Raw genomic sequence first — 18,776 nt, forward strand, 5'->3', positions numbered from 1 at the left:
TAGCCCAGACTATAGATGCCCATTCCACGCGCATGTGCCCTGCTCGGTCTGTACATTCCCTCCGCAATTTATAGTGTTGTGAAAAGCCCAGCGATGCTCGTATTTGGCACGTGTGCCGGTCACAGGAACTTCCTTAGGGTATTAGCATAAGACGGGCATCGGAAAGTACAGTTTGCTCATTAAACACATCAAGTAAGCAGTAGCAACTGCTGATAGATGACACCGGAATGACAACCTAAGGAGGCTGATTGTCAAAAGGAGTCTGAAATCTGCATGTTGTGCTTTGGGGGGAGAAGCAGGTGAGGAGGCACCTCTGTATACGTGGTTGCTATTCCTCTTGTGAATTTCCACGTCACGACATTAATAGTGGAATCCTGCATTTTGGTGCAGAAAAAATACCGCCCAGTGCCAGTTTTCTCCAAAATAAACCTCAATTATCCAAGTCAAGTGGTTAAACTAAGGGAGGGTGGGGCGGGAGATGCCGAAGGTAACCTGGCTAGGATGGCTTTCTTTTGCTAAGGACCGGCTCTCCTCATTCCTTGCCTCACGTCCTTCTGCTGGTTTTTCTTTTCCGGGGCCTCGTCCTCCCCGCGTGCCCCGCCGGCCGCGCTCGGCCCTTCAAGATGAGAAGCGGCCACGAGGCCCGCTCGGACCCAAAGCGAACACAGATCTCAGGAGGCTGGGGCGGCCTCCGCCGCGGAGGAAAAGCTCCGACCGGGGACGGCTGCCCTCGCGCGGCGCTCGGAGGCAATCTGCAGCCGAGGCAGCGGGGCCTCTTCCGCCCGGACTCAGGCCCGTGGCCCCGCCCCCTTTGTCGCCCGCAGGGGAACGCTCCGCCGCCGCGACGACTCCGCCTGCGTGTGGCGAGCGCGTCTCGGCCAATGAGGTGCCAGGAGCGACACGCGGTGACCAATGAGACGCTGGGAGGGTCTGCGTGGCCGACCAATCGCGACGCCTGGCACCCGGATATGATTGCGGGTTCGGAAGCCCCGCTCTGAGGGAGTGTGGGGGTTTCCGCACGTGCGGCGGGGGCTGTGAGCCGGGAGGACGGGTGAGCGTCTATTGGGTTCAGTGTCCCGCGCGTGGGGCTGGCGTGTAAGCGTCATCCCTCTGGGTTTTGAGCGGGGGATAAATCAGCGTGGTTATTGGTCGTGGGAAGAATTCCACTGCAGGGGCCCGGCGCCAGCGTGTGTGGAAGCCTAACCGATGGTACCTCGGAGGGCGAGGAGGAGGGTCTTGCAGGCGCCGCTCGGACAGTGACAACATGAACCTCTTACCCAAAAGCTGCAAGGAGTTTGGCTCCGCGGACTACTGGGAGAAGTTCTTCCAGCAGCGAGGAAGGAGAGCTTTCGAGTGGTATGGAAGCTACCTGGAGCTGTGCGGGCTGCTGCACAAGTACATCAAACCCAGAGAGAAGGTGAGCGCGGCGCGGCGGCCCCGAGTGTGTGCTCGGGCGTGTGGCAACGAGCACTTTGATCCTGCACTTGGTGGATAGCGACAGGCCCGTATTTTAGTAACAAATGGGGCCCGTGTTTTCCGGATTCTGTGCGTCACTCGGCTCAAGGGCAATTTTAAAATGTTCTTTTAAAGGTTTTCAGGTAAGAGACCTCCTGCTCCCAGCAGTCCTTGACTTAGTAATCTCACGGGAAGAGTGACTCGTAGTCCAACCTAGCGATCGGCTCCTCGAGCAAGGGTGTGCGTTTCTGTCACTGTCCGTGTCTGTAGAGCAGAGAAAACCCGTGGCTTTACTGATAGATGATTCTGTTAAGGGAGTGGTTGTTGCTGGCACGCTGCATGTCAGGCCCTGTGCTCAGCTCATAAGCACAGGAACCCTAAGGCACGTTCCAGGAGGGACAACTGCTCAGTTCAATGCTAGGGGTTTGGTGGAGACGAAGTGTGCTGGAGGTGGGGAAGAAAGAGGATAGGAAGGTAACGTTGGTGGAGGATGCTCTCAGTGCCAAGACTTCTGCTGAGTGCTGTGTGTGTGTGTGTGCCTTCAGCAGTTGAAATCTCATAATAACTCCCTAAGGTTCTTTCGTTGTATCGATTTGGAAACTGGGGCTCTGAGCGTCAGTTTCTTGTCCAAAATCATACATGTAGTGAGTGGTCACATGGGAATTTAAACTCAGCCCCATTCAGTCCCAGGCTTATGCATTTCCCACCAGGCTTTTCCAGAGGTGGTGACATTGGGGCCAAATTTTGAAGGCTCAATGGGCGATTGCTCCACAGAGAGGGAGGCAACAACTTGTGTTTTTTTGTCTGTTTGTTTTAAAGATTTTATTTACTTATTCATGAGAGACAGAGAGAGAGAGAGAGGCAGAGGGAGAAGCAGGCTCCCAAGGATCAGGGAGCCCGATGCGGGACTCGATCCCAGGACTCCAGGATCACGACCCGAGCCGAAGGCAGACGCCCAACCATCTGAGCCACCCAGGCGCCCAACAACTTGTGTTTTAAGTTTGGCTTTAGAAAATAGCAAAATAAAGGCACCTGGGTGCCTCAGTCCATTGTTCAGTGTAATCAATTCAAAAATCAAAATATAGAGTAGAAAACGAATATCTGGTTACTATATATCAGAGGGAAAGTAGTGGGGCCTTAATAGGATTTCTCCCCTTTGGTGAGCACTTGTGATTTCCTCCTCCTGCGGGGCTGTGTGTCTTACTGTCTGTACAGTACAGTAAAAGGCAATAGGCGTTGGAGATAGGCAGTCCCAGGTTCACATCCTGACTGTAGCTTGTACTATTTCTGGGCCTAATCATTAACTGTTCAGATCCTCAGTTTTTCATCTGTCTAACATGGGTATTAAAAGGTTGTTATAAGAGTTAAATAACTAGAAGTATAGTAATTGGCATGGAGGAGGTAGTGACTTTAAGTCCTTCTTCTCTGAAAGGATTTATGAATAAATTTTTCCTGTTAGTATCCTTCTATTTCTCAGTGTCAAGGGGCTAGGACTCCCGAGTTCAGTTTTCCCAGGGTTTTGGGTGTGTTTTTGCCACTTTTCCTTTCCTTTCCTTTCCTTTTTTTTTTTTTTTTTAAGATTTTATTTATTTACTTGAGAAAGAGTGAGAGAGAGAGAGAACGGGCGCACAAGCAGGGGGGAGGGGTAGATGGAGAAGCAGACTCCTAAGGAGCAGGGAGTCTGATGTGGAACTTGATCCCAGGACCCTGGTATCATGACCTGAGCTGAAGGCAGACGCTTAACCGACTGAGCTACCAGGCACCCCACTTTTCCTTTTCTGAGTCTTTGGTCTGCAGTGGTATGTGTTAAATGTTTAACAACTGTGTTTTCGGGGGTGGGGGGGGGAAGCCCTCATATGTTTGTTAATTTCTGTGGCATAAAAATGGCCACCATAGGCAGATTTCAAAGAACCAACATGTCAACCAAGTCACAAAATATGTGTATATTTAGCAGTTGGGTTCTTGAGTCTGATCAAGCTCGCTACGGCACAGTGCTGCTGCTATGGCTTGCTTTCCACGGACTGGAGTGCCAAGCATAGGACCTCATCATCTCTCTCTCTCTTTAGCCCAGAAGAAACGGAAAAAGGACAGGAAGAAGCAGCGGCCTGCTGACGCTCCAGAGGACCTCCCCACGGCCCCAGGGCAGTCCATCGACAAGAGTTACCTGTGCTGTGAACACCACAAAGCAATGGTTGCGGGCCTTGCCCTGCTCAGAAACCCGGAGCTGCTCCTAGGTGAGGGACACTCCGCTGCCTGCCACAGGAGGGGGCGTGTAAGATGACGGCTGTCTTGTGGTTTGAGCACAGCGGTTACAGACCAACAAATGCACATATATTCATGGTTTTCTTCTTCCCAGTCTTCTTCTAAGTTAATAAAATCCAGTAGCTTTTCCCTGAAGCTCAGGTTGTAATCTCAAAATGGCTGCGCCTGTGGGTGTCTAAATTTTTTCTTTTCATTTATTTAAAATATTAAAGTATAAAACGTATTCAGTGGGATACATAAAGTATACAGATTTTAAGTTGTTTAGTTTGATGAGTTTTGTTTTTTTTTTTAAGATTATATTTATTTATTTGACAGAGAAACACAGTGAGTGAGGGAACACAAGCAGGGGGAGTGGGAAAGGGAGAAGCAGGCTTCCTGCCGCGCAGGGAACCCGACGCAGGACTCGATCCCAGAACCCTGGGACCATGACCTGAGCCGAAGGCAGACGCTTAACGACTGAGCCACCCAGGAGCCCTTGATGAGTGTTAGCATATGTGTCTACCCGTGTAACCAGAAGGAACATTTAAAAATCATGGCTCCAGAAATTCCTGTGCACTTAAGAAGAATTTCTGGCTTTCAGTAATGTATTATTTGAGCACCAGATGCAATTCTTTCTTAAATTTCTACTTAATTAAAAAATCTATATTATAGGCAGAACAGTCATAGCCTTATTACTAATAACAGGTTTGGATCTGACCACAGTAGCAAAAATGTTCATTTTTCTGTCTAGGCTTGTAACTGTTCACCCAAAGTCCCAAGGATGTCTTACTGAAACATCCTGTACTTTTGGCCTATCTTGGTGTTGATGTATGTCTCTGGAGTCTCCGTTCTTAGGTTTAATCCTCAGATATTAATCTTACATTTAATGTCTCCTTTCAGTGATTCTTTCTTATTTCTTGTCTTCTGCCTGCCTGTGATTGCTGAGGTTTCTCTGTACTTAGGACTAGGATTTGGGCCTTTGTTTTCCTGTGATTTCTGGAACTTGGAAGGATTGCCTTCAGTTGGTTGATGTGTCTGAGACGGCAGCTGTGGCCTTTGAGTTGAAAGCTGGGCAGAGGGCATTGCATCTACATTACCTTGTGATCATGAGCGAGATGTTGGCCATTGTCCCTCCCAGTTCTTAGGGGAAGTCTAATAATGCTTATGGTGGGGACTCTTGGTATGATGTCAGCTGAGTGCTTTGGGATCTTTAAGGGTCTGTAATAATAACACACAGCTTCTGGATCTAGTAAAGGAAGGATTGTGAGGCCACGGTTGAGTTTTCAGATGTCAGACTGGCCCTAAATTTCTGGGATGAGACAGAGAGGCTGGGCCTCTAAATCTTGTATCCCCTGGGCAGAGCCAATAATCCAGCTCCCTCCTTTACCCCCCCCAAGGCTGGTATAAAGCTTTCAGTGAGCAGATTGTCAAATGATGCTTTATTCCTTTATTGCAGAGACCCCACTGGCATTGTTGGTGGTAGGACTGGCTGGGGGCAGCCTCTCCCTGTTTGTCCACGATCATTTCCCGAAGACCTACATTGATGCTGTGGAGATCGACCCCTCCATGTTGGAAGTGGCCAGCCGGTGGTTTGGCTTCTCCCAGAGCGACCGGATGAAGGTCCATATTGCAGATGGACTGGACTATATTACCAGCCTGGCAGGAAGAGAAGGTACTGCTGTTGGAGAATTTGGAGGGGTGTTGAGGGAAGAGTCATCCAAAGTCGGCAGGCCTGCAAGGACCTCTAGAATTCATCTTGAACAATTAGCATTGTCCCAGTCTTTCCCCCGTTGATTTGTTCATTCATCGGTTGATGTATTGCCTCAGTAAATCTAGAGTGCCAGCCATGTGCCCAGCACTGTGCTAGGGGCTGGGGTACAGCAGCACATAAAACCGACCATTTCTGCCCTTGGGGTGCTGACAGCTCAGTGGGCTTTTCTCCTGGTTCTCTTCTGACTCTGTGTCCTGGCCACTTCCTCATCCTCCCAAGGAACCTAAGGTCTGTAGCCGGGTGAGGAAAAGGGGAATAAAAGTTGGGGTGTGTGTTGGGAGGTTTTTTTTAGTCTTTTTTTTTTTTTAAGATTTTATTTATTTGCGAGAGAGAGAATGAGAGACAGAGAGCATGAGAGGGAGGAGGGTCAGAGGGAGAAGCAGGCTCCCTGTTGAGCAGGGAGCCTGTTGTGGGACTTGATCCCGGGACTCCAGGATCATGACCTGAGCCTCGAAGGCAGTCGATTAACCAACTGAGCCACCCAGGAGCCCTGTTTTTTAGTCTTTGAGCTGCGGGTGAAGCAGAGAGAGAGCCAAACAGCATTCGTATAGATCAGTGGCTGTACACCTGGGGGCATCGGGCAGTGTCTATACACACGTCTTTGGTCCTTATAACCGCAGGGTGAGGGTGCTTCTGACAGTGAGTGAGTAGAGACCAAAGATTCTGCTCAACATCCTACTGTGCACAGGACAGCCACCCCTGACAAAGAATTATCTGTCCCCAATGTCAGTAGTGCTGAGGTTGAGAAACCCTGAAGCAGATGCTACTCAGCGGGAATTCTGGTGGCCGTGCTGCTGCTGGAGTTAGGGCTCCATTTTGCTCTATTATTTCCTTAGGACTTAGGACAAAAGGCATATTAATGTTCTGCAATAGCTCCTGTGCTTTTTTTTTTTTTTTTTAATTTTATTTATTTATTTGACAGAGAGAGACACAGCGAGAGAGGGAACACAAGCAGGGGGAGTGGGAGAGGGAGAAGCAGGCTCCCCGCAGAGCAGGGAGCCCGATGCGGGACGCGATCCCAGGACCCTGGGATCATGACCCGAGCCGAAGGCAGTCGCTTAACCAACTGAGCCACCCAGGCGCCCGCTCCTGTGCTTCTTTTGCCTCTTTGTATGTAGGCTCCTGGGGACTGGTGCATACCAGAGCAGGAGTCCCTCAGGGAGAAGTCAGTCAGGTTGGTTCAGTTAAGTGAACCTGGGAGCTCGGGCCACCCACCCTTCCTGGTCTGCCCATTCCATAACTGATCCTCTGGTTCTCACTGGATCAGAGCATCTCCCAGTTAGGGTATGGCAAAACAGGATGCCCGGAGTGAGTACTTTGGTGCTGGGATGGACAGATGGTGCAGGAATTTTAATTGCAAACTGAACTTAAGTATATATCAAGAGTCTCACAGGTTACCTCTCTGAGGCTGGGGCCAGTGTGGGGGCCCAGGCCCAACACAGCTAGTACATGGGAAATATTGAAAACTGCACTAGGCTCATGGCAGGCACTCAGTCTGTGATGTGTTGCCATCGTTACTGCCCATCAGTCAGTTTTGAACAGCCTGGCAATCGTCTCTAACAACCACCTCCCAGATTATTGGAGGGCTCACTGCTACAAATGTGGGCAGTGGTTATTCTTGGACTTTGATGAGCCAGCATGTTCTGCTCTCTAAGAAACCAAAACGAGATCTGTGCCATGCACAGTAATGGGCATGCAGTAGTCCTGTGTCAGTATTTATTAATTATTGAATAATCATTATCATAGTCTCAGAGTTTGCTGAAAGTCCGTAGCATTGCAAGCTTACCCCTTGTAAAAACTATTTTCATTATAGCAAGGAGTGCATCTGATCCTTCATCAGTTCTTTCTCACCCATTTAGTAAAATGTTTCTTGAGCCAGCTATTTTTCAAGTACTAGAAAAGATACACTAACTTTAATTTGAGAACATTTTCTCCTGCAAGCATTTGCTGGGTCAGCTCCAAAAGACTTAGGCAGCTGCTTTGCCTAAATCAATAGTTCTCAATTCTGCCTGTATTTCGAATTACCTGGGAGTTGAAGAAAAATACCTGAGGTTTCCTATCTCCCCTTCCACCTGTTCTTTCCCACACCAGGGTTTTTGACCCTGAAATATTGAAGTATTTTGAATATTCCCAGGTGACCGTAATGTTCTGCTGGGATTGAATATTACTGGTATAGATGGACTCTTAACCAAGTAGTAATCATGCAGGCATGGATCCCATGAATGTGTGTGCTTATGGAAGGTGCTTTTAAATGTGGAGGAAAAGATCAAGTAAAAGCCCTGTCTGTCAGGGCGCCTGGGTGGCTCAGTCATTAAGCGTCTGCCTTTGGCTCAGGTCATGATCCCAGGGTCCTGGGATCGAGCCCCGCATTGGGCTCACTGCTCAGCTGAAAGCCTGCTTCTCCCTCTCCCACTCCCCCTGCTTGTGTTCCCTCTCTCGCTGTGTCTCTCTCTGTCAAATAAATAAATAAAATCTTAAAAAAAAAAAAAAAGCCCTGTCTGTCATGTGGGGTGCTCACAGCAGAACCCTAATGGACAGTGACTCCCCTGGACAGTGACGTCAGTGCCCTTACACAGACAAACCACAACCTCCATGTCATCCTTCTGACTTAGCCACCTGCGGCCACCACAGGTCACAGGGAAAAGTAGATGGTCTTAGACAAAGACTTGTTTGCTTCTCTTTCCCAGGACGGCCCCACTACAATGTCGTCATGTTTGATGTCGACAGTAAGGACCCAACACTGGGAATGGGTTGTCCACCACCAGCTTTTGTGGACCAGCCTTTCCTGTAGAAGGTCAAAAGCATCTTGACTCCTGAAGGTAGGAGGTACAAAAGGTTGGGGAGGGAGGAGAGATGGGTCCTTTAAAAATTGTTTTCTTTTAATGAAAAATGGGTCTGTCATAAGTGTGTAGCTCGATGAATTTCCCTGAATTGGACACACCCTTTTACTCTCATCAAACACAGAACACTTGTAGCCCCCCAGAAAGTCCACCTCTTACCTCCTTCTAATAACTCCTCCTCCTGTCAAGGATAACCCATATCCTAACTTCAGTCAGTACAGCTTAGTTTTGCCCATTTTTGTTCTTTGTATAAATGGAATCTTAAAAAATGTATTCTTTGTGTTTTTTTCTTTCATTAACATGATCTTTGTTTCATCCATAGTGTGTACATTGTTCCTTTATAGTGTGGTGTAGTATCCTTATGTGACTATTACCACATTCATTTCTCCATTCTGTCATTGGTATTTGGATTGTTTCCCGTTTGGGGCTTTTAAAAGTAGTCCCCGCTCTGGTGATGAAGTCCAGACTCCTCCATCTCTGCCCCCAAAAGGAATCTGTGTATTTGAAAGGTTGGTGCTTGCCATGAGCATGAGACGTGCCTCCCAGCCCCTCAGAGGCTGCACTAGTGACCTGGCATCACCAGACACTGGCCTTGATCCAGGGCCCTTCTCCCCTGACTTCCTCAGCTGGCCCAGGTGCAGTATGCATCCGGGTAGCCTGCACCTGGGGCCCTCCAGCAGGGGAGTTGTGGTTGGTCCCTAAGGACCTGCCAAGCCTCCAGTCCTGTAGGAGCCCACCGCACCCAGCAAACTTTTTTTAGGGCGCTGTTTTCTTTGGACAGCAGTTGGTCCCCCTTTGGACTGGCTGCCAGAGACCCCAGGTTTACCAGTAATGAGGCTTCCAGGTGTGTCTTGTTGAACACTGCCCCAGGTGGCCACCTGGCAGTCCAGTCGCCCTCCAGCTTTCCCTTCAGGGCGATTGTGCCCACTGGAGTAGGTTGCATCTGGGATTTATATATATGCCTTGTAGCTGGGACAGCCCATTCCCCGGCTGCTTCTCCAGACACTTGCCCTCCTCCCGGCCTCTGACTGCCCTGACTTGGGTGGCTCGTGCATGTGCACTACAGGCCCTCCAGGCCTGTGGAGCCCCTGCTTGTGCAGTTACCTGCTGATCCTTGTGGGCATAGGGATCCCGGCCCCAAGAGGCCTTCCGAGGTAGCAGCTGGAAACTGAAGGCAGCCAGTCCCAGGCTGGGTTGCTGGCTTCTCCACCACTCTGTAGTGCCGGGTGTGTCTTACTGGAAGGTAGCACCACTGCTTGGTGGGGCCTGGGGTCCAGGCTCTAGCCCCAGTCCAGCAGGGTAGGCCATTTTCTCCAGCTCTGCCTTCTGGGGAACTATGAGCATCGATGTAGGGTAAGGCTTAGAATGAGGCAGATGCCAAGGGCCCTAAATAGCCCCCTTTTCTGAGCCAAGCCTGTCTTGTCATTTTGCTCCTCTCAGCTGCCACCTCCTATGCATGGGCAGTCTGTAGCCTGTTAGCAAGCCTTGGTTTTCAGGGAACATCCCAGGTCCCTAAAGTTTTGAATGATCTCTGGCAACTGAATGGACTCAGGGTGTGAAGAGCTTATACCCTGAAAAATATTTCTTAGGCTCCTTTTGATACTGGGAACTTTCAGTCCCCATTTGGACCAACTACTTGATTGTGTCCTGGGCTCCTCAGGTGCCCAGTCAGGCTTTCAGGTGTCTCTGTTAGAGGTTATCCTGTGTGACTTACTCATACCTGCCCTTGCAAGGCAGTCCAGATTTTTCTAGCTCTGCCTTCATTGGGATCTTTCATATTTTTGAATGTTTGTGCTTGGAATTAGGCAGAGTTTTCACACACCTGAAAGCAGGCATCAGCTACCTGGCCTCTGCAGGCACTTCCCCTATGCTGGGTGCCAGGTGAGGGCCCAGTATGCACTTTGTCTGCAGCTGTAACTTTACAGGACTGTGGGCTTCTTAGTGAAGAACCATGTGCTCAACTCCAAGGTGATAGGATCTCACACCCCAGAAACCATTATGAAGCATTCAGTTCACATTTGGACTGACTGCATGATCAGGTTTCCTGCTTCTTTGGTAATCAATGCTCCCTGATGTATTCTTTTGGGAGATAGCCAGGCCACCTCACCAAATGCAGCCCTGGCATAGAGTCTAGAGTTTTCCTGCTTTGTCTTCAAGGGGAATATTTACATTTTTTGAAATTATGGCTTGGGATAAAGCAAATGTCATTATCCCCAAATAGCTCTCTTCTCCAACCGTGCTTACCAGACATTGCCTTGTTTTAGGTCTTCTACTATCCTGAGTTTGTGCTCTCTGTGCCCTGACGGCTGGCCTTGGGCTGCCAGGGCTACTCCAGGCCTATGGAGCTTTGGCCAGATCTCAACCACCTGAATGTCCTCAGGGTGAAGCAATCTCTCACCCAAAATATTTCAGCAATGGAGCTTTAAACTGGTAATCGTCCCATTGATACTTGCTGTCTAATGGTATCCCAGGATTCTCCAGCAAGCAATGCTCCTGGGTTTCTGTTATTGGAGGTTCTCCAGGCCATCATGTCTTGGCAAGGAAGTCCATATTCCCCGAGCTTTACTTTTAGGAGTATAATACCTATTTGTGTAAGTTAAACTCTATAATAGGCAGATCCCATGTACCCCTGTTATCCCAATCTGTGTCCTGTCCTTTCAAGACACTTACTCCGTCCCACGTTTCTGGCTTCCCTGACTTAAGCAACCTGTGCATGCTAAGTACATCCCTGTTTGCTGCCCTAGGGCATCTGGAGCCCTCCAGGCCTGTAGAGCTAGGGCCCATCTTCAACCACCTGCATTGGAATGAACCCACCCACTGAAAATTACTTGGAGGCAGTTGCTGAGAAGAGTGGCCATCTGTCCCCGTGTGGACTATCTGCCAGGGTCCCTGGCTTCTATAGCAGTCAGCGTTCTCACGTATCTCCTATTAGAGGATACCCCAACAAGCCATCAGATTCAGCTCTGGCAAGGCAGGCCAGGTTACTCTAGCTCTGCCTTCAGTGGTGGTATGCACATTTGTGTAGGTTAGGTTGGAATTAGTCAGATACCTTGTAATTCCAAGAGTCCGTTCCTTCATCTCAGTCTTCTGGACACTTGCCCTGTTCTAGGTTCCTGGCTACCCTGACCTTTCGTTCTGACACATGGATAGTGTGTACCCCATCAGCTGCCTTTAGGCAGTGGGAACTCTTAAGGTATGTGGGTCTAGGACCCATCCAGAACCATCTGCATTATCGCAAGGGGAGGGAGCCCATCCACTGAAAATTGCCCTGAGGTAGCTGCTGAAATGAGTGTAAATCAGGCTCCATGTGGAGTTGCTATTTGAAGGGACCCCAGGCTTAGAATTCTAAGAAGTAAGACTCCCAGGTATTTCTTAATGGAGGATACCTTGTTCTGCCTGTTCATGCCTCTTCATCATGAGACAGTTAAAAAAGACTCTAGCTCTGCCATCGTCGGGGATATTCCACAATGTGTAGATAAACCTTTGTGATTAGGCTGACATTTTGTACCTGTAGGAGTCTGCTCCTGTCACCTGGCCTCTTCAGCACTCGATCCTTTCCGGGTTTCTGGCTACCCTGACCTGCTTGGCCCATGGACGTGCTGACCACACTGTCTTGTGGATCTCTGGCCAAGCTCAACCACGACATAGCCTCCTGCATGGAGGAAGCCAACCCCCCAAATCCTTCTGAGGGAGCAGCTGCAAATGGACAACAGTCCCCATTTAGACTGGCTGCCTACTGGGATCCTGGCTTTCTCCAGTGACCAGGGCTCCCAGGTGTCTCCTATTGGAGGATATCCTGGCCAGACTGCTTGGATGCTCCATGGCAGGCCAGTTGAATAACCTTTATGGCTGCCTTCATGGGGAATTCCCTATCTGGCCTGTAGGGCTTTCAATTAGGCATAAACCCTATCCCCTAAGAGTTTGCTCCTGTGCTCCAACATCTCCCGACCCCTGTCCTGTTCCAGATCCCTGGCTTCCCTAAATAGCACTGCATATGCATATGCTGTATGCACACATTCAGCAGGCTTTGGACAGCAGGGTCCTAGAGTCACAGAGAACTAGGACTGGACCCAACCAGCTGCATAGCCTCCAGGAAGGAATGAGTCCACCCCCCAATAATCACACTGAGGCAACAGATTGCTGATCGTTCCCATTTGCACTTGCTACTTGATCAGGCTCTGGCTTCTTTAGCAAGTGGGACTCCCAGGTGTCTCCTACTGAGGTACACCTGCTAGACACCCAGCCCACAATGACAGAAGGAATGCAGTATGCTGCAACTCTGTTTCCAGGGGCAGTATGTGTATTTGTATAGCCTAAGACTTAAAATTAAGCCCATTCCTTGTTCTTTACACGTCTACATTTGTGTCAGCCTCTTGACCCTTGCTACAGTACAGATACCTGGCAACCCTGACCCCCCCCCCCCTTCCCCTGCACGTGCATACACAGTACACACCCCTGTAGCAGGCTGTGGGTAGCCCAGGCTAACCTGGGAAACTGACCTCCCCTAACCACCTGCATGCCTCCAGCTTGGAGGGAGCCCACCCCTAGAAATCACTCAGAGGCAGCTGCAAATTGGCAACAGTCAGTCCCCATTTGGACTTCCTTCTTGATCCAGTTCTGGGCTGCTTTTGCATCCAGGGCTTCCAGGTATCTTTTATTGGAGGATATGTGAGCCAGCTGTCCAGCCCACCCTGGCAAGGTAGTCCAGCATCCTCCTCTGCCTTCATGAGGATTATGGGTGTTTGTGTAGGCTAGGGCTTACAGTTATGCCCATACCTTGTTCCACAAGAGCTTGATCCTGTGATCTCGACTTTCCAGACCCTTACCCTGGTCAAGATCCCTGGCACCCTTAAATGCACTGTGCCCATATGTGCCATACATATCCCTTCAGCAGGCCTTGGGTTTCTTATTGGAGAATTGGAGAATTCACCAGACAACAGCCCAGCCCAACCCGACAAGGCAGTCTAATATACTCCAGTTCTGCTTAAGGGGGAATATGGGCATCTGTGCAGGAAGGGCTAGCTTCTAGGCATAGGCCTGTCCCCCAAGAGTCTGTTCCTGTGGGCCAGCCTCTACAGGTCCATGCCCAGTGGCTGCTTCAGAGTGATTTTAGGGGGCTGGGCTCTCCCCCACCCTAAGGCTGGTTCACAGGAGCGGGTTTTTGGGGATACAAGGTTATCTGCCTAATTCCAAGACCTAACCTACACAAATGTCCATATTCCACAAGAAGGCAGAGCTGGAGGAGTCTTGATGGTGTTGCCACATCAAGGCTGGATAGAGGGCCAGGGTACTCCAATAAGAGACAGCTTAGGAGCCTGGAATCCTGGAAAAGCCTGGGAACCCACCAGGCAGCCCGTCCAAATAGGGACTTACTGTCAACACTTTATTTTTTTTTATTTTTAAAGATTTTTTTTAATTTTTTTTATTTGACAGAGACACAGCAAGAGAGGGAACACAAGCAAGGGGGAGTGGGAGAGGGAGAAGCAGGCTCCCCGCCGAGCAGGGAGCCTGATGTGGGGCTCGATCCCAGGACCCTGGGATCAGGACCTGAGCCGAAGGCAGATGCTTAACGACTGAGCCACCCAAGCGCCCCACTGTCAACACTTTAAAGCTGCCACCTCATAAAGATTTTTGGGCTGTGGGCTTCCTCCACCTTGGAGTTACTGAGGTGTTCACCATCCAGTCTGAGCTCCAGAGTCCTGGAGGGCCCCCAGTGGACAAAGACCTGCTGACACAGTGAAGACGGCATGCACAGGTGGCATAGGTCAGGGGAGCCAGGGACCTGGACCAGGACAACGTCAAGCAAGGCTGGGTCACAAGAGGGGGCTCTTACAGGTCCCTGGAATCTGCCTATTCCGTGCCTTAACCTAAGCAAACGTACTTAATTCCCCTGAAGGCAGAGGTGGAGGAGTCTGGTTGTATGCTCTGAGATGCTTAGGAACCTTTTGTTTAGAGAAACCTGGGACCCAATCTCACAGCCAGTCCACATGGGGACTGACTGTAGCTCATTTCAGCTTCTGCCTCACAGCGATTTTGGGAGAGGGAGATAGGTTTCCTCCTCATATGAAGGAATGCAGGTGTTGAGGATTGCCCCTTACTCCACAGGCCTTGAGGGCCCCAGATGTCCAAAGGTGGCTGACAGAGTTCCTACTGTGCAGGTGCAGAGGTCAGGGTAGCTAAGTACCTAGAACAGGGCAAGGGCATGGAGAGGTCAGGTCATGGTGTGGGCTCTTTGGATTCAAGGCGTATACCTAATTGTGGGCTCTACCTTCCCTATGAGGAATGTCCCCTGAAGGCAGGCTGGAAGAATCTGGTCTGCTTTGCCAAGGGGAGGTGGGGAGCGGGCGCTGGCCAGAGTATACTCTAATTAGAGACACCTGGTAGCCTTGATTATTGGAGAAGCCCAGGATCCAGTCAAGCAACAAGTCCAAATGGGGACTATCACCAATTTAAATCAGTCCGCATTTGGACTTGTTGCTTGATCAAGTCTTGGGTTTCTCATACTGAAGGATACCCCTGCAAGTTTCCCCAGCCCTTCCATAAGGAGGCAGTTGAGTAATTTGGATCTCTGCATTCAGGAGGGAGTATTACCATTGAGCAGGTTACCACTGAAGGTTAGGCATATGCCTTGACACCCCCCCCACCCCCGGCCCTGCTCCCATGACCTGGCCTATACAGAGCCTTGCCCTCTTCCAGATGCCTGTCACCTCTGAACTGCACTTCATGTGCATGTGTAGCAAGCGCTCCTGTAGCAGGCCTTGGGAAGCTGGGTCCCTCATAAGGGTTTCGGAGGATGTTGATAATTCAGAACCCTTGCGCACTGTTGGGAACGTAAAATGTGGCAGCCACTATGGAAAACAGTATGGGGGTTCCTCAAAAAATTGATAGAATTACCCTATGATCAAGATATCCCATTTCTGGGTATATATCCAAAAGAACTGAAAGCAGTATCTTGAAGAGGTATTTGCACCCCCATGTTCATAGCAGTACTATTCACAGTAGCTAAGAGGTGGAGCAACCCAAATATCCACTGGGTGGGTGGATGCATAGACGTAGTAGGATGCTAATCAGCCTTGAAAAAGAAGGAAATCGTCACATACGCTACAACATGGATCATCCTTGAGGATACTGGGCTAATCACAAAAAGACAAATAACATATGGCTCCACTCGTATGGGGTATCTGAAGTAGTCACATTTATAGAAATAGAAAGTAGAATTTTTCATTGCCCGGGTTTTGGGAGAGGGTAAGATGGGGAGTTGTTCAATGGCTATAGTTTCCGTTTTACATGAAAAAATACTAGAGATCTGTTGCACAATAATGTGGATATTGCTAACACTACTCAACTATATAGTTTAAAATGGTTAAGAGGGAGGGCACCTGCCTGGCTCGGTCGGTAGAACATGTGACTCTTGATCTCAGGGTCATGAGTTTGAGCCCCACATTGGGTGCAGAGCTTACTTAAAAATACTTTAAAATTTTAGGGGCGCCTGGGTGGCTCAGTCGTTAAGCGTCTGCTTTCGGCTGGGGTCGTGGTCCCAGGGTCCTGGGATTGAGCCCCGCATCGGGCTCCCTGCTCCACAGGAAGCCTGCTTCTCCCTCTCCCACTCCCCCTGCTTGTGTTCCGTCTCTCGCTGTGTCTCTCTCTGTCAAATAAATAAATAAAATCTAAAAAAAAAAAAAAATTAAAAAATTTTTTTAAAATAGGAAATTAAAACAATATATATGTTTTTAAAATGTTAAATTTTCCTGCCTAACAGCCTTTGTTCCTGCTGTTCTTTTGGCCTGGAACACTCTTTCCCTTGCTTTTTGCATGACTGGTTCCTTCTCTGGTTTCAGCTTAAATGTTACCTCCTCAGAGAGATCCCCACTGACAACCCTGTCTTTTGAAATAGGTTCCCCTTGAGTCCATTCTCAACCACTTGTTTGTTCTTTTCAAAGTACTTATCACAATATAGAATTTATGCTTTTCTTTCCTGCTGTACTCTGTGCTTATATTTAAGGCACACACCTAATTTAGTAAGAGTTATACAATAAGTGTCCAATATATTTTTTGTGAATGAACAGATGAGTCTATATAAACTCGGAATAATAACATCTGCCTCATGGGGTTGCTTCGAGAATCAGGTGCAGTAACATATATGGCAGAGGGCCTGGCACATAATAACTCTAGTTCTAGGGACAGACATTTTTGTACCAGATGACCTTTCAAGTCCAATCCAGCTCCAAGATTCTCAGGAATGGTACAAGGGCCCTTTGCAAGGCAGAGCTGTGTGCATATTAGTAAGCAAAACACCTGTATTCTAGTTAGTAAGAGCAACCTTACCAACAAGTAGGATCTTTCATGCCTGGGACAAATAGGTGCAGAAGTAGTTGTTTGTTCTTTGCTCAGAACTTCCCAGTACCCTCAGGGCCATCCATGCCTTGTAGAAGACGATGGAATACTTAAAGCAGGAGTTCCAAATCTGGGGACCCTTGAGGATCTGTGGATAGAATTCAGAGGGTGTGTGAACTTGGATGGGAAAAAAATTACATCTTTATTTTCACTAACCTCAAACAAATTTAGCATTTCTTTCACCTCTAAATGGAGTAAGTGGAGACCCATCTCCACAAAATAACAGTCAGTAGTAGTAGCTGTACCTGTGATTTTATTACCAATTGGAATCACTAAGATTTTTGTATCACATTACAATAATAGATATCTTAAAATATTTATGCTCCTTACTAAAAATCATGGTAGATGTTAGGTCTGACATTAGATTTTGTTGTTTAATGAATTAATAAAGCACATATCTTAGTGTATCACAAATCTTGCTTTTAAAATATTTTATAACATGATAAATTGCCTTCCTTTGCAATTCTGTATATTTTATTTTGATGCATTTAGAAACATTATTCTAATAAGAGGTCCCTAACTTCACCAGATTGGCAAAGGTTCTTGGTACACAATGCCTGTCACTTAACAGGAGTGTTGTAAATGTTTCTTCATGGTTGTGACAATTTTCCTGTACTTTTGGTATTGTCTTGAGTCTATAATTATGTAAAGAATAAACCAGAAAGGCTGGCTAGGTCCTTAGGGAAAACCTGACTACATTCTTTTAAAAAAACATTGTTAGAGAATGATTTATTATTTCACTTTAACTTTTCATTCTCTGAAGAAAGTTTGAAATATATCTATTGAAGGTATTCTGACGACATCATTCCATTCCTTTTTTTTTTTTTAAGTTTTTGTATGAGAGAGAGAGTGAGAAACAGTTATGAGAGGGGAGAGGGTCAGAGGGAGAAGCAGACTCCCCGCTGAGCCGGGAGCCCGATGTGGGACTCCATCCCAGGACTCCGGGATCATGACCTGAGCTGAAGGCAGTCGCTTAACCAACTGAGCCACCCAGGCACCCCCATTCCATTCCTTTTAAATAACTGCTCTATACTTGTGACCATAGCATGTAAAGCAGGGAACTATGATTTGTGATGTCACTTTAATTCAGTGAAGTGTGACTGTGGTTCTAAGACCCAACTTTTCATGGATTGTATCCTGAGCTTTGAAATGAGTGTGAGCAGTGATGCAGAATCTTCTTTGCTTTAAAAAAAAAAAAAAAGACTGAAAATGAAAAACAAAAATATTCGCAACTGTAATAAAGGAAAAGAGGAATGATAAATGTGTATATATCGGGCACCTGGGTGGCTCAGTTGGTTAAGCGACTGCCTTCGGCTCAGGTCATGATCCTGGAGTCCCTGGATCGAGTCCCGCATCGGGCTCCCTGCTCGGCAGGGAGTCTGCTTCTCCCTCTGACCCTCCCCCCTCTCATGTGCTCTCTCTCTCTCTCATTCTCTCTCTTAAATAAATAAAATCTTTAAAAAAAAATGTGTATATATCATACATATAAAGGTTTAAAGAATATGTACATATAGAAATATAAAAGTAGATTCTTCTTTTTTTGTTGTTTTTAAAGATTTTATTTATTTGACAGAGACACAGTGAGAGAGGGAACACAAGCAGGGGGAGTGGGAGAGGGAGAAGCAGGCTTCCCACCGAGCAGGGAGCCCGATATGGGGCTCGATCCCAGGACCCTGGGACCATGACCTGAGCCGAAGGCAGATGCTTAACGACTGAGCCACCCAGGTGCCCCAAAAGTAGATTCTTCTTATCTTTTCACTAAATCTGCGATATATGGCAGAAGGGGAGCTGGTTCAAGTATCTCTGAATAAATGTGCCTTCATTTCGAGAAGAAACCAGGATCCTCTTCTCACGCTTGCTCACCCTCTGGTCAGAGCCTATGAAGAATAGTGAGTTCTGACTACCGAGGTGTGTCTGAAAGGACCTACGAAACTCTCCCTTTTAGAAAACCCTCTATTTTCTTGCATAGTCACTGGCAAATGAGCTTATCTCTTTACAGTACTTTTAAGAGCGGCTTAGGTATAGTTCCACTTTCAGGTATGATGGAGTAAATTGAGGCAGACCATTGCTCCCTC

At 48.1% G+C, this 18,776-nt stretch overlaps 1 protein-coding gene across 1 annotated transcript; it reads left to right on the plus strand.

Moving 5' to 3' along the window:
- Positions 1-1,260: 1,260 nt before the first annotated feature.
- LOC118014477 (eEF1A lysine and N-terminal methyltransferase-like) lies at positions 1,261-13,743 on the plus strand. Its single transcript, XM_035010806.1, has 5 exons — positions 1,261-1,417; positions 3,522-3,689; positions 5,153-5,368; positions 8,155-8,286; positions 10,572-13,743. The coding sequence occupies exons 2-4, from the start codon at positions 3,644-3,646 to the stop codon at positions 8,256-8,258; spliced, it is 366 nt and encodes a 121-aa protein (XP_034866697.1). The 5' UTR covers positions 1,261-1,417; positions 3,522-3,643; the 3' UTR covers positions 8,259-8,286; positions 10,572-13,743.
- Positions 13,744-18,776: the final 5,033 nt, after the last annotated feature.

The sequence above is a fragment of the Mirounga leonina genome, unplaced genomic scaffold (assembly GCF_011800145.1).
Source record: "Mirounga leonina isolate KUSES-001 unplaced genomic scaffold, KU_Mleo_1.0 Mir_154, whole genome shotgun sequence".
Taxonomy (NCBI): Eukaryota; Metazoa; Chordata; class Mammalia; order Carnivora; family Phocidae; genus Mirounga; species Mirounga leonina.